Here is a 27913-nt window from a genome sequence, read left to right as displayed (position 1 = left end):
CCTCCACATACCTCAGACCAGATCCTCCACATACCTCAGACCAGATCCGCCACATACCTCAGACCAGATCCTCCACATACCTCAGACCAGATCCTCCACATTACCTCAGACCAGATCCTCCACATACCTCAGACCAGATCCTCCACGTACCTCAGACCAGATCCTCCAATACCTCAGACCAGATCCTCCACATACCTCAGACCAGATCCTCCACATACCTCAGACCAGATCCTCCACATACCTCAGACCAGATCCTCCAAATACCTCAGACCAGATCCTCCACATACCTCAGACCAGATCCTCCACATACCTCAGACCAGATCCCCACATACCTCAGACCAGATCCTCCACATACCTCAGACCAGATCCTCCACATACCTCAGACCAGATCCCCACATACCTCAGACCAGATCCTCCACATACCTCAGACCAGATCCTCCACATACCTCAGACCAGATCCTCCACATACCTCAGACCATATCCTCCACATACCTCAGACCAGATCCTCCACATACCTCAGACCAGATCCCCACATACCTCAGACCAGATCCTCCAATACCTCAGACCAGATCCTCCACATAACTCAGACCAGATCCTCCACATACCTCAGACCAGATCCCCACATACCTCAGACCAGATCCTCCACTTACCTCAGACCAGATCCTCCAATACCTCAGACCAGATCCTCCACTTACCTCAGACAGATCCTCCACATACCTCAGACCAGATCCTCCACATACCTCAGACCAGATCCCCACATAACTCAGACCAGATCCTCCACATACCTCAGACCAGATCCTCCACATACCTCAGACCAGATCCTCCACATACCTCAGACCAGATCCTCCACATACTCAGACCAGATCCTCCACATACCTCAGACCAGATCCTCCACATACCTCAGACCAGATCCTCCACATACCTCAGACCAGATCTCCACATACCTCAGACCAGATCCTCCACATACCTCAGACCAGATCCTCCACATACCTCAGACCAGATCCTCCACATACCTCAGACCAGATCCTCCACATACCTCAGACCAGATCCTCCACATACCTCAGACCAGATCCTCCAACATACCTCAGACCAGATCCTCCACATACCTCAGACCAAGATCCTCCACATACCTCAGACCAGATCCTCCCACAACCTCAAGACCATAACCAATCTCCATACATCAGCAATCCACAATGACAATCCTCCAACAGATCTACCATACCTCAGACCAGATCCTCCACATACCTCAGACCAGACCCAATTGACCTATCCCCACATACCTCAGAACCAATACCTCCAATCCACATACTCAGACTCTCCACATACCCACAACATAAGACAGATCCTCCACATACCTCAGACCAGATCCTCCACATACCTCAGACCGATCCTCCACATACCCTCAACCAGATCCTCCACATACCTCAGACCAGATCCCCCATACCTCAGACCAGATCTCCCCCATACCTCAGACCCAGATACCTCCACATACCTAAGTCCAGATCTCCACATACCTCAGTCCAGATCCTCCACATACCTCAGACCAGATCCTCCACATACCTCAGACCAGATCCTCCACATACCCTCAGACCAGATCCTCCACTATACCTCAGACCAGATCTCCTCATACCTCAGACCAGATCCGCCACATACCTCAGACCAGATCCTCCACATACCTCAGACCAGATCCTCCACATACCTCAGACCAGATCCTCCACATACCTCAGACCAGATCCTCCACATACCTCAGACCAGATCCTCCGCATACCTTAGACCAGATCCTCCACATACCTCAGACCAGATCCTCCACATACCTCAGACCAGATCCTCCACATACCTCAGACCCGATCCTCCTCATACCTCAGACCAGATCCGCCACATACCTCAGACCAGATCCTCCGCATACCTCAGACCAGATCCTCCGCATACCTTAGACCAGATCCTCCACATACCTCAGACCAGATCCTCCACATACCTCAGACCAGATCCTCCACATACCTCAGACCAGATCCTCCACATACCTCAGACCAGATCCTCCACATACCTCAGACCAGATCCTCCACATACCTCAGACCAGATCCTCCACATACCTCAGACCAGATCCTCCACATACCTCAGACCAGATCCTCCACATACCTCAGACCATATCCTCTACATACCTCAGACCAGATCCTCCACATACCTCAGACCAGATCCTCCAAATACCTCAGACCAGATCCTCCACATACCTCAGACCAGATCCTCCACATACCTCAGACCAGATCCTCCACATACCTCAGACCAGATCCTCCACATACCTCAGACCAGATCCTCCACATACCTCAGACCAGATCCGCCACATACCTCAGACCAGATCCTCCACATACCTCAGACCAGATCCTCCACATACCTCAGACCAGATCCTCCACATACCTCAGACCAGATCCTCCACATACCTCAGACCAGATCCTCCACATACCTCAGACCAGATCCTCCACATACCTCAGACCAGATCCTCCAAATACCTCAGACCAGATCCTCCACATACCTCAGACCAGATCCTCCACATACCTCAGACCAGATCCCCCACATACCTCAGACCAGATCCTCCACATACCTCAGACCAGATCCTCCACATACCTCAGACCAGATCCCCCACATACCTCAGACCAGATCCTCCACATACCTCAGACCAGATCCTCCACATATCTCAGACCAGTTCCCCACATACCTCAGACCAGATCCTCCACATACCTCAGACCAGATCCTCCACATACCTCAGACCAGATCCGCCACATACCTCAGACCAGATCCTCCACATACCTCAGACCAGATCATCCACATACCTCAGACCAGATCCTCCACATACCTCAGACCAGATCCTCCACATACCTCAGACCAGATCCTCCACATACCTCAGAGCAGATCCTCCACATACCTCAGACCAGATCCTCCGCATACCTTAGACCAGATCCTCCACATACCTCAGACCAGATCCTCCACATACCTCAGACCAGATCCTCCACATACCTCAGACCAGATCCTCCACATACCTCAGACCAGATCCTCCACATACCTCAGACCAGATCCGCCACATACCTCAGACCAGATCCTCCGCATACCTCAGACCAGATCCTCCGCATACCTTAGACCAGATCCTCCACATACCTCAGACCAAATCCTCCACATACCTCAGACCAGATCCTCCACATACCTCAGACCAGATCCGCCACATACCTCAGACCAGATCCTCCACATATCTCAGACCAGATCCTCCGCATACCTTAGACCAGATCCTCCACATACCTCAGACCAGATCCTCCACATACCTCAGACCAGATCCTCCACATACCTCAGACCAGATCCTCCACATACCTCAGACCAGATCCTCCACATACCTCAGACCAGATCCTCCACATACCTCAGACCAGATCCGCCACATACCTCAGACCAGATCCTCCACATATCTCAGACCAGATCCTCCGCATACCTCAGACCAGATCCTCCACATACCTCAGACCAGATCCTCCACATACCTCAGACCAGATCCTCCACATACCTCAGACCAGATCCTCCACATACCTCAGACCAGATCCTCCACATACCTCAGACCAGATCCTCCACATACCTCAGACTAGATCCTCCACATACCTCAGACCAGATCCTCCACATACCTCAGACCAGATCCTCCACATACCTCAGACCAGATCCTCCACATACCTCAGGATTGTCAGGTTCCGGAGCGTCACATCCGGAAGTGTGCTCCTGCTAACCTTAGATACTGATGTGTATTCGTAGAAGGTAACATGAACAAGCCAAATATCTTTAGATTTAGAAGCTGTCTTCATTTTTAATGATTTCACGCTTATGTGTCACATGCTGCTGGGATTTACTGTTTCTTAGTCTTTGATTGACAACTAATAAGATGAAAACTAATTTGCACATCAGGTTTATGGCAGCTGTTCTAGGTGTGGGACGGTCACCACCAGGTACGTCCTCTGTTATGAGGAGTTGAAGCTATTTGGTTATCCCAGGCCCGTAGCGACGTGGAATTGGCTATCAGTTGTGTCCCAGACCTGTAGAAGCTTAAGACAGACTATCAAGTCTGTCTCCCAAGCCACAGGAGGCCTGGGACAGGCTATCAGGTCTGTGTCTAAGCAAGGTTGTCATAATCCTTTTTACCAGACGAGTGAAGACCCAGTATGATTATTACGGGTCTGTCCTGTCCACTGCATCAGCCAAGCCACAGAAAGATTATAACGGGACTCATCTGAGACCTGGCCAGGTCATCCTAACTTTCATACTTCACTAGTAAAGGACCAACAAGACCATCAATTAACTGTACCCATAGATAAATCAGGGACTAATAGGTAATCAGCTAACTGTACCCCTAGATCAAATAAGGTCATCAACTAAAAGTAACTCTAGATCAGTGGTTTAGCAAGGTCATCAACTAGATAGCTATTTTCTTTGTTTACGTTAAAAGCTCCAGTCAAGGAAAAAAATCTGAGGTTAACTGACATATAGAGAGAATTACGAAAACTAAATAAAATGAGACAAGAGGGAGTATTCACGAATTTTGGAGGAAGTGAAAAACCTGTCTTTTAAGATGTACCAGTTCACACTTATTGGGAAAGACATGAGAAGGTAGAGAGTTCCAAAGCTTCAAAGTGTAGGGAAAGAAACAGTTATCACAATGGCCCACCCTTGAGTTGCCAACGGTCACATAGTAATCATGTGACGCAGCAGCTTGCCAGGTATTAGATGGTCTAGTTAGTGGTGTGGGCACACAAACAGCCAACTCATGGAAGCAAAAACCAATAGAAGAGGGAAAGTGAACCAACATCGCAGCGTAAGGCAAGAGGATCAAGTTTGTGAGTTATAAGTTTATAAGTCGAACCGCTTTCGTCTCAACTCTGTCAAGTAAGGATGTCAATCTAGAATCACCCCAGAAGTGAGAGCAGTACTCCATACATGTAAGCGGAGCCAATGTTAAGAAGAGAACTTTCAACATCTAAACAGGACACCATGAAAGAGTTGATGTTACATTAATACTAAGTATGTTCATTGTGTCAAGAAGTGGAATTACAGAACTGTCAAAGGAGAGACGAGAACTGTGAGGAAATTCGATAAAGAGACGAATAAAAACTGGATCTTGGAGGCATTAAATTTACTAGATACCGTATACTACACAGAGATATCCTGTCCAAATCTGAGTTTATTGAGGAAGGTGTGGCAAAACGAGATGCAGATCGAGTGAGAGAAGAAGGAGCAGAACTGAAGGATGTGGATGAATGCAGTGTTGAGTCATCAGCGTATAAGTGCGCTGGATTATTTGTGAAAGAGAGGAAATCGTTGAAAAAAAGGCGAAACAGTGTAGGGAACAGGACAGAACCTTGAGGGACACTGTCGTTAATGGAGAGAGAGAGAGAGAGAGAGAGAGAGAGAGAGAGAGAGAGAGAGAGAGAGAGAGAGAGAGAGAGAGAGAGAGAGAGAGAGAGAGAGAGAGAGAGAGAGAGAGAGAGAGAGAGAGAGAGAGAGAGAGAGAGAGAGAGAGAGAGAGACTGATCCTCAACAACTACAGAGACAGATCAGTCGGACAGGAAGCTAGAAATAAAGGAGTAAAGTGAGGGAGGAAAGCCAAAAGAGAGAAGCTTAGAGATGAGACTCCAGTACCATACCCTGTCAGAAGCTTCGGATATGCCAAGGCCAACTGCACATGACCAGTCATTAACAAGAATAAGGAAGAATATCACCAGCTGATCTCGCCTTACGGATATCATACTGGTGATCAGAGAGAAGACTGTGAATTTCGAGGTGTCTAAGGATATGAGAGCTGAGGAAGGATTCAAGGATTTTGGAAATGGTAGTTGTCAAAGCAATAGGACGATAGTTAGAGGGCTCAAAACGGTCGCCCGTTTAAGGGATGGGATGCATCAACGCATGCTTCTAAGAAAAAGGAAAAGTTTAGGTTTCTAAACAGAAACGGGACAGACGAACAAGCACAGGTGCAAGTTCAGAGACACGCTCTTTCAGCACATGGGGATGGATGCCATAAGGACCATAAGCCTTGCTTGTGTCCAGAGAGAGAAGCGCTTTTCGAACAGTCTGAAAAGGGATTACGAGGAGAGGCATAGGATTAGAAAAAGAGGCACCAGGGGTGAAGGAATGTTAGAGTCATTCAAGGTGGAGTTAGAGGAGAAACGGGAACCAGAGTTGCTTTGCTTACGGGAGACAGTTCTCGTATTGTCAGAAAGGAAAAGTGAAAGAATCGTAGAGCGATAGTAGTTGTCAGAGACTCCCTTAATCAAAGACCAGAGAGACGTGTCAGTGGATGACGAGGAGAGGTTATCACACTTACTTTGAATAAAGGAATGCATTGTCTGACGGATAAAGTGCCTACAATCGTTACAGGCAATGGTAAAAGCTGTATGGAAGTCAGAGAAGGATAGTGTTTCTAAGCTCGAGCCCTTGCCTGTATAACCTCAGTGCATGGATTGGAAGAAGAGCTCGTCTTGAAGGAAGAGGGTATAAATACTTCTAGTCCTGCAAAGATAACCTCTGCTATGCATCTGGTGGAGACAGAAGCATCACCACGTAAAAGACAGCGATTCATCCAAGGAAAGTCAGAAAAGAAGTTACATGAGTTATTCCAGTCAGCTTTGTTTAGGTGCCAGTGTTTACGCTGAGAAGGAGCTGCTGGAGAGGGAGGTGCCGTTAAATTAGATACATTTATGAGAGTGTAATTAGATGAACCAATTTGGGGCAAGTTTGTGCAGTTACAGCTAGATGGATTAGAGGTGAAAAACAGATCTAGAATACTAGGAGAGTGGTCACCGCAGTCAGGAATATGGGTGGGATGGGATATGATTTGCTCTATATCATTAAGAATGGAGAACGTGAGGGTTCCATTCCCTCCACCGTCCGCATGGGAGAAATTCATCAATTACCTAACCTGAACATTCAACTTCCCGAGGTAGAGGATCTCGGCTTGCGGGTGAGAGGATGCTACAGTTTAGATCGTCGAAGAAAGATATAAAATTTATAGAATTAGTAGAACAACAGGTGACACAGAGCAAGCGTGTTGTAGTTTTGAAACAGTTTGGGGGACTTACGGCATGCAACAAGTGTGTGGTGATATTGAAACAAGCACAAATACCACCTCTGAACTGGAATCGTGAGTGGAGGTTATTGTTAGATATGAAAAAGAGACTTATGAGAACATCATTATACAACTGTGGCTCACAGAGAAGTAAGATATTTGGAGAAGTACGAGACAGAAGGTGTTCAAATGGAAAGAGATTATTAGAGAGACCAAGAATGTTGGTATAATGAATAGAGAAAGAGGAAGGTGTAACAGAGAGGGAAAGGTCGTGGGAGGGGAAGATACAACAACTACTGTCAGAGCCCTCCCTCTCACTGGCAGTAGAATCAGGCGAAAACCCGGCGATTCTTGGCAACCCATGGTGCCAGGGACTTAGGGTAAAGATTTCTTGGACTTTATCATGATAATGCTAGAAAGTGTTTCAGTGGACAGGAGTTTAAGAAAAGGAACGTGAGGTGTGAACAGGTGTATGGTGATTGTACCCCTTGCATCAGTCGAGGTCTAGTAAAGTCACTAACTAGCAGTAACCCGAGAACGATGGCTTAACAAGATCATGAACTAGGTAACTGCACCATTAGATCAGTGGAGGTCCAACATGGTCATCAATTAACAAAGTTTACGTTTCTTTGCAGGAGCCTCTACAGTTACAGCTGACTTGCTCCGGGAGACGATGCCAAAAGGTAAGATGTCTTCTTTTATCTTCATATATGCGTGTGTGAATATATTGAAGGTTTGTTGAATGTGTTTAATGAAAGAATGGCAGATATAGGGTGTTATGGTCGGGGTGGTGTTCGAAGTGAGAGGATCAGGGAGAATGATTTGGTTAAGAGGCAAGAGGTGGTAAAAGCTTTGCGGAAAATGAAATCCGGCAAGGCGGCAGTTTTGGATGGTATTGCAGTGGAATTCATTAAAAAAGGGATGACTGTGTTCTTGATAGGTTGGTAAGGATATTCAATGTATGTATGGATCATGGTGAAGTGCCTGAGGATTGGCGGAATGCATGCATAGTGCCACTGTACAAAGGCAAAGGGGATAAAAGTGAGTGCTCAAATTACAAAGGTATGTTTGTTCATTTTTCTTGGAATTATAAGGAAGGGTATTGATTGAGAGGGAGATAGCATTACAGAGCATCAGACTGGGGAAGAGCAGCGTGGCTTCAGAAGTGGTAAAGGATGTGTGGATCAGGTGTTTGCTTTGAAGAATGTATGAGAAATACTTAGAAAAACAGATGGATTTGTATGTAGCATTTATGGATCTGGAGAAGGCATACGACTGGGTTGACAGAGATGCTTTGTGGAAGGTTTTAAGAATATATAGTGTGTGAGGTAAGCTGCTAGAAGCAGTGAAAAGATTTTATCGAGGATGTAAGGCATGTGTGTAAGTATGAAGAAAAGAGAGTGATTGGGTCCCAGTGAATGTCGATTTGCGGCAGGGGTACGTGATGTCTCCATGGTTGTGTAATTTGTACATTAATGGGCTAGTTAGCGATTTAAATGCAAGAGTTTTGGAGAAAGGAGCGACTATGTAGTCTGCTGAGGATGAGAGGGCCTGGAAAGTGAGTCAGTTGTTGTTCGCCGATGATACAGCCTAGTGGCTGATTCGTGTGAGAAACTGCAGAGGTTGGTGACTGAGTTTGGAAAAGTGCGTGAAACAAAGAAGCCGAGAGTAAATGTGAATAAGAGCTAGGTTATTTAGGTTCGGTAGGGTTAAGGACAAATTAAGTGGGATGCAAGTTTGAAAGGAGAAACAACGGAGGACGTGAAGTGTTTTAGATATCTGGGAATGGACTTAGCTGAGAATGGAACCACTAAAGCGGAGGTGAGTCACTGGGTGGGGAAGGGGGCGAAGGTTATGGAAGCGATCAAGAATGTGGAAAGAGAGAATGTTTGAAGGAATAGTGGTTCCATGATGCGAGGCATGGGCTATAGATTGGATTGTACAGAGGAGGGATGTGTTGGAAATGAAGTGTTTGAACACAATATGTGGTGTGAGTTGTTTTGATCGAGTAAGTAACAAAATGGTAAGAGAGATGTGTGGTAATAAAATGAATGTAATTGAGAAAGCAGATGAGGGTGTGTTGAAATGGTTTGGGCATATGGAGAGAATGAGTGAGGAAAGATTGACAAAGAAGACATAAGTGTCAGAGGTGGAGAGAACAAGCTGAATTGGGAGACCAAATTTGAGGAGGTAGGATGAAGTAATAAAGATTTTGAGCAATCGGGGCCTGAACATAAAGAAGGGTGGAAGGCATGGAAGGTAAAAACAAACGTCACATTCGTTCACACTCAGTCTCTAACTGTCATGTATAATGCAACGAAACCACAGCTCCCTTTCCACATCCAGACCCCCACACAACTTTCCATGGTTTACCCAAGACGCTTCACATGCCCTGGTTCAATACACTGACAGCACGTCGACCCTGGTATACCACAACGTTCCAGTTCACTCTATGCCTTGCACGCCTTTTACCCTCCTGCATGTTCAGGCCCCTATCACTCAACATCTTTTTCACTCCATCCTTCCACATCCAATTTGATCTCCCACTTCTCCTTGTTCCCTCCACCTCTAACACATATATCCTCTTTGTCAATCTTTCCTCACTCATTCTCTCCATGTGACCAAACTATTTCAATACACCCTCTTCTGCTCTTTCAGCCACACTGTTTTTATTACCACACATCTCTCTTACCCTTTCATTACTTACTCGATCAAACCACCTCACACCACATATTGTCCTCAAACATCTCATTCCCAACACATCCACCCTCCTCCGTACAACACTATTTATAGCCCACGACTCGCATCCATATAACATTTTCCTTCAAACAAACCCATTTTTGCTTTCCGAGATAATGTTCTCGTCTTCCGCACACTCTTCAATGCTCCCAAAACTTTAGCCCCCTCCCCCCACCCTGTGACTCACTTCCGCTTCCATGGTTCCATCCGCTGCCAAATCCACTTCCAGATATCTAAAATACTTCACTTCCTCCAGTTTTTCTCCATTCAAGCTTACCTCCCAATTTACTTGTCCCTCTACCCTACTGTACCTAATAACCATGCTCTTGTTCACATTAACTCTCAGCTTTCTTCTTTCACACACTTTGCCATACTTAGTCACCAGCTTCTGCAGTTTCTCACCCGAATCAGCCACCAGCGCTGTATCATCAGCGAACAACTGACTCACTTCCCAAGCCCTCTCATTCACAACAGACTGCTTACTTGCCCGTCTCTCCAAAACTCTCGCATTCACCTCCCTAACAACCCCATCCATAAACAAATTAAACAACCATGGAGACATCACGCACCCCTGCCGCAAACCGACATTCACTGAGAACCAGTCACTTCCATCTCTTCCTACTTGTACACATGCCTTACATCCTCGATAAAAACTTTTTACTGCTTCCAGCAACTTACCTCACACACCATATACTTTTATTACATTCCACAGAGCATCTCTATCAACTCTATCATATGCCATCTCCAGATCCATATGCGCCACATACAAATCCATTTGTTTTTCTTAGTATTTCTCACAAACATTCCTCAAAGCAAACACATGCTCCACACATCCTCTACCACTTCTGAAACTACACTGCTCTTCCCCAGTCTGATGCTCTGTACATGCCTTCACCCTCTCAATCAATACCCTCAACAAACTTATACCTCTGTAATTTGAACACTCACCTTAATCCCCTTTACTTTTGTACAATGGCACTATGCATGCATTCCACCAATCCTCAGGCGCTTCACCATGAGCCATACATACGTTGAATATTCGCACCAACCAGTCAACAACGCTATCACCAACTTTTTTAATAAATGCCACTGCAATACCATCCAAACCCGCCGCCTTGCCGGCTTTCATTTTCCGCAAAGCTTTCACTACCTCTTCTCTGTTTACCAAGTCATTCTCCCTGACCCTCTCACTTTGCACACCACCTCGACCAAAACACCCTATATCTGCTACTCTGTCATCAAACACATTCAGCAAACCTTCAAAATACTCACTCCATCTCCTTCTCACATCACCACTACTTGTTATCATCTCCAATTAGCACCCTTCACTGATGTTCCCATTTATTCTCTTGTCTTACGCACTTTACAATAATACTATAAAGAATATCTTGATCAGGAATTCATCAGAAAATTCTCCTGGGTGCATCTATAAAGTGCCACATTGAAATTGTGATAAGTTTTTAGTTGGGCAGACTGGCAAGATCTTTCTGTTAGACTTAAGCAACATAAATAGAGTATAAGAACGAGACAAGAATCAAATGCCTTGTTTAATCACGTTGAAAACTATGATCATTGTACTGACTGGAGTAATGCCATCTCAGTTATCATCTCTAACTCCAGTACCACGAGAAATATCATTGTCTTCTATTATCAAATAAACAAAGAATTATAATCTTAATATCAGTGAAGGTCTATACAAATTAGATAACTTTATCGTTGACAAAATGTGTTAACAATTCACCTTCTTGTCCACACAATAAGTTTATGATACGCTCGTTGTCTGTCTTGGACAATCATATGTTAACGAAATGGCGTTCTAGCTACGTCTCTTCAATGTATATCAACTAACTGCTATATTTCTTTCTTGTGTCTCCCCTGATGATATCATTATTACACGAAAGTGCACTTGGGAACTTATCGTGTTTCATTTTCCCCGTGGACTCGTAGGAATATACATGTATGTATGTGTATGTGTGTGTGTGTGTGTGAGTGTGTGTGTGTGTGTGTGTGTGTGTGTGAAACGAAAAATTTGAGCGTAAATGTGAATAACACTGTGTAACACAGTTATTGTTCCTGGGTAGTAAATGTTATTTCCCAGTTGCTTATGTGTGAAAAGTAAAGAAAATGGCTATTATTCCCTTCAAACTTTGCTTTTGTGACAAGGACAGTGATATTTTGAAAATTACCCTTTTCCAGTTTGACAACATGTAAGTTTGCACTTACGTTTTACATAAAGTCAGAAAAAGAACAACTTATGAATCAAAACTAACATGCATTTATACTATCGTTAAACAAAAGTGATCACAAAAGACTTAGAATTGAGTAGTTTTTCGAGATTTACGATTGTAATGTAAATCCGTTTCCTGACTCAGACCCCAGATATAATGAGCCATCATGTTCTCGTTATATGTTCCTTGGTAGCCACGTTCAAAGTCCAGTATATCCTGGTGGAAGCGCTCGTAGGATTTGTATTTAGTATTTAAGGATCTGGAGAAAGCATGTGATGGGGTTGATAGAGATGCCTCGTGGAAGGTCTTACGAATATATATTGTAGAATAAGCTTTATGAAGAGTGTAAGGCAGGTGTGAGAATAGTTAGAGGAGGGTAAGTGGTTCCATGGATGTTAGGTGTCGCTATGTCTGTCGAATTTGTTTATGTATGCGATGGTGAGGGAGTTAAGTGCAAGGGTCTTGAAGCCAAAAGTAAATATGCACTTTTGCAGGAGGTGGCGGGGGGGGGGGGGCAGTGAGCCAACTGTTGTTTGCTGGTGAGACATCATTTGCGGCAGATTCATGTGAGAAACTAAAGAATTTTGTGTTGACATGGCTACACTAGGTGACACCAGAATACCTACGCAATATGACGCTGATGTGATTAAACACTCACAAGATAACGTTGAATATAATCAGAACATCTGATCCTTTGACGATCATTTTGACCGCTATTGTGCTGACTCAAAGTGTCCTACATTTTTTCCCACACACACAGACTGCATAGCACCATTCCAAGCTGTGGGAGGGAAGTGCATCTTTATTGACATCTTCACCTTTGGCACCTGGCGTGAGTGCCGTAATGTCTGCCTATCCCTTGGAGGCGACCTGGCCAAAGTAGAGACGGGCAACTTTTTCTCTGACATCATCGTCTACATGCACGAGAATGGTAAGTCTATTGGTTATGATGGTTGTAGAACTCTTGCTGGTGACGTGTGCAGTGATGGTAGCACAACCAGACTGGATGTTATGATGATGGTTGTAGAACTCTTGCTGGTGACGTGTGCAGTGATGGTAGCACAACCAGACTGGATGTTATGATGATGGTTGTAGAACTCTTGCTGGTGACGTGTGCAGTGATGGTGACACAACCAGACTGGATGTTATGATGATGGTTGTAGAACTGGAAGCCTGCTATGATATGTACAGAAAAAAAACTGTCTGGAAATATTTTTGTATGTAGTTGTTTTTTTCTTTTTTTTTTTTTTTGTCATCCGTAAGTTAAAAGGAAAGATTATGATTCAAGAAGGAATAAAGTATGTTTCCCTGCACATAGTGTACACCTTATGTATCCATGCACATACTGTACAACTTATGTTTTCCCTGCACATAGTATGCACCTTATGTTTCCCTGCATATAGTGTACACCTTATGTTTCCCTGCACATAGTATACACCTAATGTTTCCCTGCACATAGCGCATACCTTATGTTTCCCTGCACATAGTGTACACCTTATGTATTCATGCACATAGTGTACACTTTATGTTTCCCTGCACATAGTGTACACTTAATATTTCCCTGCACATAGTGTACACCTTATGTTTCCGTGTACACAGCGCACACCTTATGTTTCCCTGGACATAGCGCACACCTTATGTTTCCCTGCACATAGAGCACACCTTGTTTCCCTGCACATAGCCCACACCTTTTGTTTCCAAGCACAGAGTGTACACCTAATGTTTTCCTGCACACAGCGCACACCTTATGTTGCCCTGCACATAGTGTGCACCTTATGTATCCATGCACATAGTGTACACATTATGTTTCCCTGCACATAGCGCACAACTTATGTTGCCCTGCACATAGCGTGCACCTTATGTTTCCTGCACATAGTGTACACCTTATTTTTCCCTGCACATAGTGTACACCTTATGTTTCCCTGACATATAGCGCATACCTTATGTTTCCCTTCACACATCGTACACCTAATGTTTCCCTCCACATAGTGTACATCTTATGTTTCTCTGCACATAGCGCACACCTTATGTTTCCCTGCGCATAGCGTACACCTAATGTTTCCCTGCACATAGTGTATATCTTATATTTCTCTGCACATAACGCACACCTTATTTTTCCTTGCACATAGCGCACACCTTATGTTTCCCTGCACATAGCGCACACCTTATGTTTTCCTGCACATAGCGTACACCTAATGTTTCCCTGCACATAGCGTACATTTTTTTTCTCTGCACATAGCGCACACCTAATGTTTCCCTACACATAGCGCACACCTTAGGTTTTCCTGCACATAGTGTACACCTAACGTTTCCCTGCACATAGCGCACACCTTATATTTTCTTGCACATAGCGCACATCTTATGTATCCCTGCACATAACGTACACCTAATGTTTTCCTGCACATAGCGTACACCTAAAGTTTCCTTGCAAATAGCGTACGCCAAATGTTTGCCTGAACATAGCGTACACCTTATGTATCCCTGCACATAGCGCACACCTTATGTTTCCCTACACATAGCGTACACCTTATGTATCCCTGCACATAGCGTATACCTTATGTTTCCGTGCACATAGCGTGCACCTTATGTTTCCCTGCACATAGAGTACACGTTATGCTTCCCTGCACATATCGTACACCTTAAGTTTTCCTGCACATAGTGTACATCTTATGTGTCCCTGCACATAGCGTACAACTTATGTTTCCCTGCAGATAGCAAACACCTTATGTATCCCTGCAATAGCGAACACCTTACGTTTTCCTGCACATAGCGTACACCTTATGTATCCCTGTACATAGCGTGCACCTTATGTTTCCCTGCACATAGCGTACACCTAATGTTTTCCTGCACATAATGTACATCTTATATATCCTTGCACACAGTGTACACCTTTTGTTTCCCTGCACAGAGCGCACACCTAACGTTTCCCTGCACGTAGTGTAGGCCTTATGTATCCCTGCACATAATGTGCACCTTATTTATCCATGCACATAGTATACACCTTATGTTTCCCTGCATATAGCGCACACCTTATGTTTCCGTCAACATAGCGTGCACCTTATCTTTCCCTGAAAATAGTGTACATCTTATGTATCCTTGCACATAGTGTACACCATATGTTTCCCTGCACATAGCGCACACCTGATCATTCCCTGCACATAGCGTACACCTAATGTTTCCCTTCACATAGTGTACATCTTATGCTTCTCTGCACATAGCGCACACCTTATTTTTCCCTGCACATAGCTCACATCTTATGTTTCCCTGCACATAGCACACACCTATGTTTCCCTGCACATAGCGAACACCTAATATTTTCCAGCACATAGTGTACATCTTATATTTCTCTGCACATAGCGCACACCTTATTTTTCCCTGCACTAGCAGACAACTTATGTTCCCCTGCACATAGCGCACACCTTATGTTTTCCTGCACATAGCGTACACCTAATGTTTCCCTGCACATAGTGTACATCTTATGTTTCTCGGCACATAGCGCACACCTTATGTTTCTCTGCACATTGCGCACACCTTTTGTTTCCCTGCACATAGCGTACATCTTATGTATCCTTGCACACAGTGTACACCTTATGTTTCACTGCACATAGCGCACACCTAATGTTTCCCTGCACATAGTGTAGGCCTTATGTATTCCTGCACATGGTGTACACCCTACGTCTCCCTGCACATAGTGTGCACCTTATGTATCCCTGCACATAGTGTACACCTTATGTTTCCCTGCACATTGCGTACACCTTATGTTTCCGTGCACATAACGTACACCTAATGTTTCCCTGCACATAATGTACATCTTAGGTATCCTTGCACATAGTGTACACCTTATGTATCCCTGCACATAGCGCACACCTAATGTTTCCCTGCACATAGTGTAGGCCTTGTGTATCCTTGCACATAGCGTACACCCTACGTCTCCCTGCACAAAGTGTACACCTTATGTATCCTTGCACATAGTGTGCATCTTAGGTTTCCCTGCAAATAACGCACACCTTATGTTTCCCTGCACATAGCGTACACCTAATGTTTCCCTGCACATAGTGTACATCTTATGTTTCCCTGCACATATCGCACACCTTATTTTTCCCTGCACATATCGCACACCTTATTTTTCCCTGCACATAGCGCACACCTTATGTTCCCCAGCACATAGTGTACACCTAATGTTCCCCAGCACATAGTGTACATCTTATATTTCTCTGCACATAGCGCACACCTTATGTTTCTCTGCACATAGCGCACACCTAATGTTTTCCTGCACATACCGTACACCTAATGTTTCCCTGCACATAATGTACGTTTTATGTTTCTCTGCATATACCGTACACCTAATGTTTCCCTGCACATAGCGCACACCTTATATTTCCCTGCACATAGCGCACACCTTATGTTTCCCTGCACATAGTGCACACCTAATGTTTCGCTGAACATAGTGCACACCTTATATTTCCTTGCAATTAGCGTACATCTTTTGTTTTGCTGCACTTAGCGTACACCTAATGTTTCCAGCACATAGCATACACCTAATGTTTCTCCGCACATTGCGTACACCTAATGTTTCCCCGCACATAGCGTACATCTTATGTATCCCTGCCCATAGCCCACACCTTATGTATCCCTGCACATAGCGTACACCTAATGTTTCCCTGCACATAGTGTACACCTTATTTATCCATGTACACAGTGCACACCTTATGTTTCCCTGCACATAGCGATCACCTATTGTTTCCCTGCATATAGTGTACATCTTATGTTTTCCTGCACATAGCGCACACCTTATGTTTCACTCTACATGGCCCACACCTTATGTTTCCCTGCTCAGAGTGTACACCTAATGTTTCCCTGCACACAGCGCACACCTTAGTTGCCCTGCACATAGTGTCGACCATATGTTTCCCTGCACATAGCGCACACCTCATGTTTCCCTACACATAGTGTACACCTTATGTTTCCCTGCACATAGCGCACACCTGATCTTTCCCTGCACATAGCGTATACCTAATGTTTCCTTGCACATAGTGTACACCTTATGTTTCTCTGCACATAGCGCACACCTTTATGTTTCCCTACACATAGCGCACACCTTATGTTTCCCTGAATATAGCGCACACCTTATGTTTCCCTGCACATAACGTACACCTAATGTTTCCCTGCACATAGTGTACATCTTATATTTCTCTGCACATAGCGTGCACCTTATCTTTCCCTGCACATAGCGCACACCTTATGCTACCCTGTACATAGCGCACACCTTATGTTTCCCTGCACATAGCGTACACCTAATGTTTCCCTGCACATAGCGTATATTCTATGTTTCTCTGCATATAGCGCGCACCTTATTTTTAGCTCCACATAGCGCACACCTTTTGTTTCCTGCACATAGCGCACACCTTATGTTTCCCTGCACATAGTGTACACCTAAAGTTTCCCTGCACATAGCGCACACTTTATATTTCCTTGCACATAGCGCACATCATATGTTTCCTTGCACATAGCGTACACCTAATGTTTTCCTGCACATAGCGTACACCTAATGTTTCCCTGAACATAGCGTACACCTAATGTTTCCCTGCACATAGCGTACACCTTATGTATCCCTGCGTATACTGTACACCTAATGTTTCCCTGCACATAGCGTACATCTTATGTATCCCTGCACATAGGGTCACCTTATTTTTCCCTGCGCAGAGCGTACACCTTAAGAATCTCTGCACATAATGTACACCTTATATTTCCCTGCACATAGTTTACATCTTATGTATCCCTGCACATAGCGCACACTTTATATTTCCTTGCACATAGCGCACATCATATGTTTCCTTGCACATAGCGTACACCTTATGTTTTCCTGCACATAGCGCACACCTTATGTATCCCTGCATTAGCGCACACCTTATGTTTTCCTGCACATAGCGTACACTTCATGTATCCCTGCATATAGCGTGCACCTTATGTTTCCCTGCACATAGTGTACATCTTATGTATCCCTGCATATAGTGTACACCTTATATATCCCTGCACATAGTGAAAACCTTATGTTCCCTGCACATAGCGTACACCTAATGCTTTCTTGCACATAGTGTACACCTTATGTATCCCTGCACAGAGTGTAAATCTTATGTATCCCTGTACATAGTGTACACCTTATGTATCCCTGCACATAGTGTATACCTTATGTTTCCCTGCACATAGCGCACACCTAATGTTTCCCTGCACATAGTGTACATCTTATGTATCCTTGCACATAGTGTACACCTTATGTTTCCCTGCACATAGCGCACACCTAATGTTTTACTGCACATAGTGTACGCCTTATGTATTCCTGTACATAGCGTACACCCTACGCCTCCCTACACATAGTGTACACCTTATGTATCTCTGCACATAGTGAACACCTTATGTTTCCCTGCACATAGCGCACACCTCAAGATTCCCTGCACATAGCGTACACCTAATTTTTCCCTGCACATAGTGTACATATTGTGTTTCCCTGCACATAGCTCACACCTTATGTTTCCCTACACATAGCGCACACCTTTTGTTTCCTTGCACATAGCGCACACCTTACGTTTCCCTGCAAATACCGTACACCTAATGTGTCCCTGTATATAGTGTCCATCTTATATTTCTCTACACATAGCGCACACCTTATTTTTCCCTGCACATAGCTCACACCTTATGTTTCCCTCACATAGCGCACGCCTTATGTTTCATTGCACATAGCGTACACCTAATGTTACCCTGCACATTGTGTGCATCTTATATTTCTCTGCACATAGCGCACACCTTATGTTTCCTTGCACATAGCGCACACCTTATATTTCCCTGCATATAGCGCACACCTTATGTTTTCTTCCACATAGCGTACACCTAATGTTTCCCTGCACATAGTGTACATTTTATGTTTATCTGCGCATAGCGCACACCTTATGTTTCCCGGCACATAGCGCATACCTTATGTTTTCTTCCACATAGCGTACACCTAATGTTTCCCTGCACATAGTGTACATTTTATGTTTATCTCCGCATAACGCACACCTTATGTTTCCCTACACATAGCGCACACCTTATGTTTCCCTGCACATAGTGGACACCTAATGTTTCCCTGCACATAGTGTACATTTTATGTTTATCTCCGCATAACGCACACCTTATGTTTCCCTGCACATAGCGCACACATTATGTTTCCCTGCACATAGTGGACACCTAATGTTTCCCTGCACATAGCGTACACCTAATGTTTCCCTGCACATAGCGTACACCTAATGTTTCCATGCACACAGTGTACATCTTATGTATCCCTGCACATAGTGTGTATCTTATGTATCCCTGCACATAGCGTACACCTTCTGTTTCCCTGCACATAGTGTACATCTCATGTTCTTATGAATGTAGATTTGTGATAGGAAACAGCAATAGCTAGGGATGTCTGTGTCATGTTCTAGTAAGACCTCGGGTAAGGCAAGACGCGGGTGAGGAAAGACAAGAAAACAGGAAACAGAATTATGCTAGACATAGGAAGAGGAAAGGTATAGGATGAGTCAAGACCAGAGATTGCAAAACAGGGTGAGGCAAGACACAGGTTCAGGGAAAAGACGAGATGGATAAGACAAGAAAACACAAGACAGGGTGAGGCAAGACAGAATAATACAAGATGAGGTGAGACAAGACAGAATAATACAAGATTAGGTGAGGCAAGTCAAGATAATGCAAGATACGGTGAGGCAAGATTGGTGAGGTAAGAATCTAGGTGAGGTAAGACTGAAGATGAGGTAAGACTGAATGTGAGGTAAGACATATGGTGAGGTAAGACTCAAGGTGAGGTAAGACATAAGATGAGGTAAGACTCAAGGTGAGGTAAGACATAAGATGAGGTAAGACTCAAGGTGAGGTAAGACATAAGTTGAGGTAAGACTCAAGGTGAGGTAAGACTCAAGGTGATGTAAGACTCAAGGTGATGCAAGACTCAATGTGAGGTAAGACTTAAGGTGATGTAAGACTCAAGGTGAGGTAAGACTCAAGGTGATGTGAGACTCAATGTGAGGTAAGACTCAAGGTGAGGTAAGACTCAATGTGAGGTAAGACTTAAGGTGATGTAAGACTCAAGGTGATGTAAGACTCAATGTGAGGTAAGACTCAAGGTGAGGTAAGACATAAGTTGAGGTAAGACTCAAGGTGAGGTAAGACTCAAGGTGATGTACGACTCAAGGTGATGCAAGACTCAATGTGAGGTAAGACTTAAGGTGATGTAAGACTCAAGGTGAGGTAAGACATAAGTTGAGGTAAGACTCAAGGTGATGTAAGACTCAAGGTGATGTAAGACTCAATGTGAGGTAAGACTCAAGGTGAGGTAAGACTCAATGTGAGGTAAAACTTAAGGTGATGTAAGACTCAAGGTGATGTAAGACTCAAGGTGATGTAAGACTCAAGGTGAGGTAAGACTTAAGGTGATGCAAGACTCAAGGTGAGGTAAGACTCAAGGTGATGTAAGACTCAATGTGAGGTAAGACTCAAGGTGAGGTAAGACTCAAGGTGATGTAAGACTCAATGTGAGGTAAGACTCAAGGTGATGTAAGACTCAAGGTGAGGTAAGACTCAATGTGAGGTAAGACTCAAGGTGATGTAAGACTCAAGGTGAGGTAAGACTCAATGTGAGGTAAGACTCAAGGTGATGTAAGACTCAAGGTGAGGTAAGACTCAAGGTGATGTAAGACTCAATGTGAGGTAAGACTCAAGGTGATGTAAGACTCAAGGTGATGTAAGACTCAATGTGAGGTAAGACTCAAGGTGATGTGAGACTCAAGGTGATGCAAGACTCAATGTGAGGTAAGACTTAAGGTGATGTAAGACTCAAGGTGATGTAAGACTCAAGGTGATGCAAGACTCAAGGTGATGTAAGACTCAAGGTGATGTAAGACTCAAGGTGAGGTAAGACTCAAGGTGAGGTAAGATTCAAGGTGATGTAAGACTCAAAGTGAGGTAAGACTCAAGGTGATGTAAGACTCAAGGTGATGTAAGACTCAAGGTGATGTAAGACTCAAGGTGAGGTAAGACTTAAGGTGATGTAAGACTCAAGGTGAGGTAAGACTCAAGGTGATGTAAGACTCAAGGTGAGGTAAGACTCAAGGTGATGTAAGACTCAAGGTAAGGCAAGACTCAAGTGAGGTAAGATACAGGGTGACGGAGTAAAGATACAGGGCAATACTGTGTGAAGTAAGACTCAAAGGTAAGCAAAATCTCGGTGAGGCAAGCACAGGTGAAGCAACACAAAATAAGGTAGGAAACAGGATGAAACAAGACAGGGTGAGGCAAGAGAAAGGGTATGGAAAGATACATGGTGAAGCAAGACTCAGAATAAGGCAAGATGCAGAGGTCTACCAGAAATGTCTTCTTCAGTAAATGGGTCTCGTTAAGATGTATCTGCGTCTCGCTTCGTTGAAGTTTTCTACCACATTCAGAACCCTTGAGTTGACCAGCTGGCAGTTGACCTTTGGACCAGGATTTACCCTGCTCAGACGCTCCCACTGTGCTGGGGGAACGGCGGAATGACATTTTCTTTTTTCATTGGTATAATCATTCACTTCTGTCATTTTCCTTCTTCATGCATCCCATACTGCAGTTAAAGACTTCCCTCTCATCAGTAACATATTTTCTCGAAAACATATCAGCCCAAGCGGCCAAGAATTTCTATCCTGCCAAAGAAATGGATGAATGATTGGCAACTGTGTATGGGGAGTGTGTACAGGCAGAGGACTCGTGGATCACAAAATATTATGAGGAAAAAAGTAATTTGGGGTGGCATTTGAGCACTCAAGTCAAGTCATCTAAATTGTCACATCATTATATGAAGTGTGTGAAGACATAATACTGACTTTATGATCAGTTTTTGTGGATAATCAAGCTGAATAAACAATCCAGAATCATATTAATAATTCAAGACAATTAAGAAATTGCTTATAATTCATACTAAAACTTGTCATGTTTACGTTAAAAGCTTTGTAACATCCACACTTTCTTGGAAACCGCACATCACAGGAACAGCTAAGTCTGCCTGTAAGAAACTGGGTGTTCTGTTAAGCTGTCGAAACTTCTTCATTTCTGAACAGTTGCTCCGTTTATAGAAAGGATTCATTCATCCTTGTGTGGAGTACTGCTCTCACATTTAGGATGGTTCTAGCTCTGCATCCTTGCTTGAGAGTGAGTTGGAAGCGATGTGACTTATATACTCTCCTAGGCTAACTTCCAAACTTGACCACCTTGTCCTACGCCGCAATGTTCGTTGATTTTCCCTCTTCTGTTGGTGCTACTTTTCTTTTTCCCTTCGGAAGCTGGCTGCTCGTATGTCCACACGACTAACAAGACCATGCAATACTTAGCAAGCTGCTGCGTCACATGGTTATTGTGTGGCCAACGGCAACTCAAGGGTAGGCCGTTTTGACAGCTGCTTCTTTCCCTACACGTCGAAACTTTAGAACTCTCTACTTTCTAATGTCTTCCTCTGTGACTATGATCTAGCACATTTCAGAAAGCAGGTTTCTAAATTCCTCCAAAATTCGTCAATATTTTCCCTTTACTTTTTACGTTTCATAATTCAGTATTTCAATTAAGGCCCAGTGTTGATGTGGACTTCCGTCCGTGACTGGAGCCTTCACCATAAAAACTAACATCGAAATCTATCATTGACGCCAAATAGAATAGTAGAACTTTGTCACAATCACATTACAACTAACAAGTGGTGGATGTAGGGTTGTCCAGGTAATGAAACAAGCACACAATATGTTGTCATCCAATGCCACAGTTTGTTCTTAACGAGGAGAAATATGATCGGATCTGACACCCCGATGCCTGTGTATCCTGACCTGCTCTTCTGAGCTTCTGGCGTGATCTGTATCCATCCATCCGTTCTCTCTATTATACCCTGAGCTTCGGGTGTGATCTGTGTCTGTAAATATACTACATACAGGAATATTAGGCGGTGAATGAGGGATATATGAAGGAGTATTGACTGTATGTACAAAGTTTAGCTATTGTGCATTTGTTCGAATTATGTTCCATGAGTGTTTTTCTCATAGGATTCAGACGAAATGCTGTGAAAATGATAATTCATGAATCGTTCTTTTCCTGTTTTTGAACATACAAGTTGAAAAAGTTTAATGTATGATATATAGAGAAAAACGTTGCAGCATTGTGAAATAAACCTTCATGGAGATCATTCTTCCACTTGGCACAGGCTGGGCAGACCTTAATTACTGGCTCGGGGCGACGGACAAAGTACAGGAAGGAGTGTGGCGCTGGGTGGACGAGTCGATCGTCCAGATGGGCACTCCATTCTGGGCTAACTATGGAAGGGACAACTATCAAGAGCCAACTGGTGGAGAAGAACAGAACTGTCTCATTCTTGATCCATCTAAACATTTGTATTTCTGTGACGCTTCATGTAACTACGAAAATGGTCATGCCATATGTGAAGCTTAACACGATAATGTAAGCGAGTGTTACCTGTACAAAAGATATGACGGTGGAACATTGTAACATGTGAAACCCCATGATGAATTTTTCAATCAATGACAAAGGTTACATATCCTTCCCACTGTCCTGTCATTACGTATGGGCAGAGCATTACAAAGTCGCTCGTGCTAGCCAAGGTAGCTGTTATAGATGAAGTTGATTTCACTTAATATCTCGTGGTATAACAGCGCAAAAGTTCGTTTCCTATACTCACTCACTTTCACCAGTTCTTTCAAATGTATGCCATATCCTCTTTCCCTGAACCCATTATAACCTTTTCACTTACTTCCACAAAGTAATTATCAGACATTCCACCTGCATCCCCTCTCAGCACGTTTTCATCCAGTAAGCTCTCTAATGCAAGACTCTCTCGATATATATTCCAACAATGCCTGTCGACCCAGAGTCCTACTCAACCACTTTTAAGTCAGTTATTGTTCACCACCAGAACTTTGTCAGCCCAGTTCTATAACTAATATCATAAATTGCAGCGTTCATCATCATGACTTCTGGTCTACATTTGAGAAATACTATAAGAAAGATTAATAAAAACAGGTTTCACTTTATTGTGATGAGTAGACTAGTAATGAAAAGTTCTGTTCATATAATAGTGGTTCTTAGAGCATTTTGTATATATATTCTAGAATTCACTGACAATGAGCTCTGCAATATCTCTGGTTATAAACTATAGTATAACAGTTATTTCATTCATTCAGCTTGCAATCTTGCTAGAAATTCTTTTTACAATGTTCATCCAAAACCATTTGTCAACAAGAACTTGTTGGCATTGCCCTATTATGAGAACTTTCTTGATGTTTCTATTGTGTTAAAAAAATCTAATATTGATTTAGTCTTCAGCAGTAACTATACAGATAAGGAAAGTCTTATCAGAATTTCTATGACTTCTCAGAAGTGTTGTGTGTACAATACCCCCGGTAAATAATGTGATCACTTTTACATTGGCCAAACAAGTACTGTTCTTAATATTAGGGATAAACAACATTGAAATAGTGTTAGGTATGGCCAAGAATCTGATGCAATATTTGTCCACCTTAAAGACTTTGGTCATAAAACTGAGTGGAGCAGTGATAAGTGTTACGACCTCACTCCTTCCTTTGAGGGTGTATAATCAGCCCATAGGCCCATTAAGATAGAGCTCTGAGATAATGGCTTCTGTTTGATTGATTCATTAATTGATTGATTTAATTTATTCAGGACTCCAGTACATTATGATAGGTATACATATGTGCAATACACCACAATAAGGTACATAGTATCTTCCACTAAGATAACCCACTAAACTTTTACAAGCATGTTTCCAGTTGGGTCCTTGTATTGTGGCAAGATGGAGTGGTCAACAAAAGAGCCACCGCACACCATACAAGACACATATGCACATTGCATACCCCTCTCTTTAAAACAGTTAAAGAGTTTCAAAACACCATGCATAATATTACTTACATGTCTAGTAATATACAAAATCATTTAGTTAAGAGAATCTTTCTTCGTCAATAAGATGTTTCCTAACTACTGATTTAAACAGGTTTTTCTATTCCATACATTGTATATTACGTAGAAATGAATTCCAGTCTTTAATGACTGTATGATCGAAGGCATGAGCTGCAGTTCCCTTGGCTCTTGTTACACAAAAGTTAAATTCACTATGTCTAGTCCTGATTGATTGCTTATCTACTACCCTATGAACATTTTCTGTAAGATATGTGGGCCCAATGTTGCTGTATATGTTAAAGACATGATTCAGTTTTATTTGCTTAACCCTATTCTCTACACTTAACATGTTTACTTTCTCCCTCTCTGCTTGGCCAGTGTGACCTCTGCGGTCTACTCTTACAATAAATCTAATAATTTTGTTTTGACAAACGTGTAGCTGCTTTTTGGATTTACTGCTTACTCCAGAATACCAAGAAGAATATACATAATCAAAATGAGGTTGAATGAAAGCATAATATAAAGTTTTCTTAATTTTCTGATTAAAGCCATTTGTTTGTCTGCATAAAAATGTTTAATCTTGAATCTATTATATTGATTATAAACTGACAGTTTAACTCCCCTGAGGCACATTAATCCTAATAAACTCCTAGATACTTTACTGACTTTACTCCTTGTATTACCTGACCATAACATGTTATTGCACAGTTATTTACCATCTCTAGTTTTCTTTTCGATCCTATCATAACATCGGTTATCAATCATCTAATTATCACATGCTTAAAGTTCTTTTCCTAATCTATTTGACATAAGATTAGCATCCTTGTGCGATACAATTAGAACACTGTCATCAGAATAAAGAAGAAGTTGGTATGTGACACTAATTTTCATGTCATTTACATTGCATGAAAATAATAATGGTCCTAAAATACATCCCTGTGGAACTCCACAAGATATACTACATTGTACGGAATAATATTCATCCATTTTAACTACTTGATTCCCCCAAGTCTGATGTAAGTAAAACCATTCCACAGACTTTATCTCCATTGCTTTTAATTTTTCACGAAAATGTGATGATTTTTGTTGGTCCAAAAGTACAAGTCCTGTATAGTTTCCTATTGATATATAAGTTTCAAGTAAGTCTAAAAGGTAGACCAAACATGTATCTGTGGAGCACATTAACCTGAATCCTGACTGAAAATTGTATGTAACATTATCTAAAATTAGGTAATTTGCTAATTGATCATAAACAACCGTTTCCAGTACTTTTGATTTTACATTTACTGTACTGACTGGTTTGTAATGTCCTACTTCTTGCCTATTATTCTTTTTGTACAATGGTTTGACTCTAGCTTCCTATGGCCCAGCCGGTACTTCACTTGTATTATAAATAGATTTACAATTTGTGTTATTGGTCCTTTCAGTACTGGTGCCACGTCCTTTTTATGAGCCTTGCTGGTAAACCATCTACCCCTATACTTCTATTAGCCTTAGCCCCCTTATTACAGTAAGAATATACTCTTCTGTTACTTCTGTAAGCCCAAGACTTTTTTCTGTGATTCTTTTTGATCCATTATGGTTTTTAAAAATATTAGAATCAGTGCTGAAAATCCTGGGAGCATATGGCAATTCAATAACTAAATTTGATGCTACAAAAATTTATGAAAATATGTTGTGATCTTTTTTCCCTCAAACCACAGTTCACTTCAGTCTTGATGGATGTTTTTGAATTTTCCTTTACTTTACCTGAGTGATATAAGTTTTTCAGTTGTTTCCACAATGCCTTGCTATAATTATCACTTGCTTGCATTTTATCAAAAATATAATCTGATCTAATTTTCTTAATGTCTTGTATCTTATCTCTTACTTTACAGAACTTGTCAAATTTCTCTTAATTTCCTTTATCTTTCTTGTATTCAGCCAAAAGTTCATCCACTTCTTTTAACCTCTCAAGCATTTCTGTAGTTATCCAGGGCTCTGTCCTTTGTTTGATTCTGACTTTCTTAATGGGAGCTACCTTGTCAAATACTTTAATTACAATATCCTAAAGTTATCCAATGCATCATCAACTGTTTCACCATTATAAACATGAATCCAATTCTCACTTGCTAATTTCTCAGTAAATTCCTGCACATTGTATGTTTCATTGACCTAAATTTAATACCGTTATGCTTATTTACACATTCCTTAAGTACTTTCTTTGTATAACATGTTACATAATGATCACTAATATCTGTTGGCAATGCTAGTTTTTAATACAGGTATCCTAATTCTTTATAGAGGTATCCTAATTCTTTATACAGGTATCCTGATTTTTCATCCAGGTATCCTGATTTTTATACAGGTATCCTGATTTTCATACAGGTATCCTGATTTTCATACAGGTATCCTGATTTTCATACAGGTATCTTGATTTTTATACAGGTATCCTGAATCTTTATACAGCTATCTTGATTTTCTGTGCAGGTATCCTGATTTTTGTACAGGTATCCTTATCTTTTATACAGGTATCCTGATCTTTCATCCAGGTATCCTGATCTATACAGATATCATGATTTTTATACAGGTATCCTGATCTTTTATACAGGTATCCTGATCTTTTATTCAGGTATCCTGATCTATACAGACATCATGATTTTCATACAGGTATCCTGATTTTTATACAGGTATCCTGATCTTTTATACAGGTATCCTGATTGTTTATAAACACAAATATTCATGTCCCCAATAATTAGAAATTCCGTTTCATAGCAAATTTTTGAAATACATTCTTCTAACAATTCTATAAATCTGTTTTTGCTCAGGAGGTTTCTAACAGCATCTAACTACAATTAGTTTAGTTTTTGTGAGCAAGATTACACACCAGGCTGCTTCTAGCTTGTCAATTTCT

At 42.5% G+C, this 27913-nt stretch overlaps 1 protein-coding gene across 1 annotated transcript; it reads left to right on the top strand.

The window, feature by feature from the left end:
- Window positions 1-7721: 7721 nt before the first annotated feature.
- LOC139748652 (C-type lectin domain family 4 member D-like) lies at window positions 7722-25681 on the top strand. Its single transcript, XM_071661912.1, has 3 exons — window positions 7722-7764; window positions 12809-12979; window positions 23294-25681. The coding sequence occupies exons 1-3, from the start codon at window positions 7755-7757 to the stop codon at window positions 23536-23538; spliced, it is 426 nt and encodes a 141-aa protein (XP_071518013.1). The 5' UTR covers window positions 7722-7754; the 3' UTR covers window positions 23539-25681.
- The last annotated feature ends 2232 nt before the right edge of the window (window positions 25682-27913 follow it).

This window comes from Panulirus ornatus, chromosome 5, assembly GCF_036320965.1.
Source record: "Panulirus ornatus isolate Po-2019 chromosome 5, ASM3632096v1, whole genome shotgun sequence".
In the NCBI taxonomy this organism is placed as follows: domain Eukaryota; kingdom Metazoa; phylum Arthropoda; class Malacostraca; order Decapoda; family Palinuridae; genus Panulirus; species Panulirus ornatus.
This window is presented reverse-complemented; position numbering and strand designations above follow the sequence as displayed.

Bases quoted from the DNA above. Each gene is read 5' to 3' on its own strand.
- LOC139748652 (XM_071661912.1), top strand. The intron at 12,980-23,293 runs GTAAGTCTATTG...CACTTGGCACAG, and splicing joins CGTCTACATGCACGAGAATG to GCTGGGCAGACCTTAATTAC.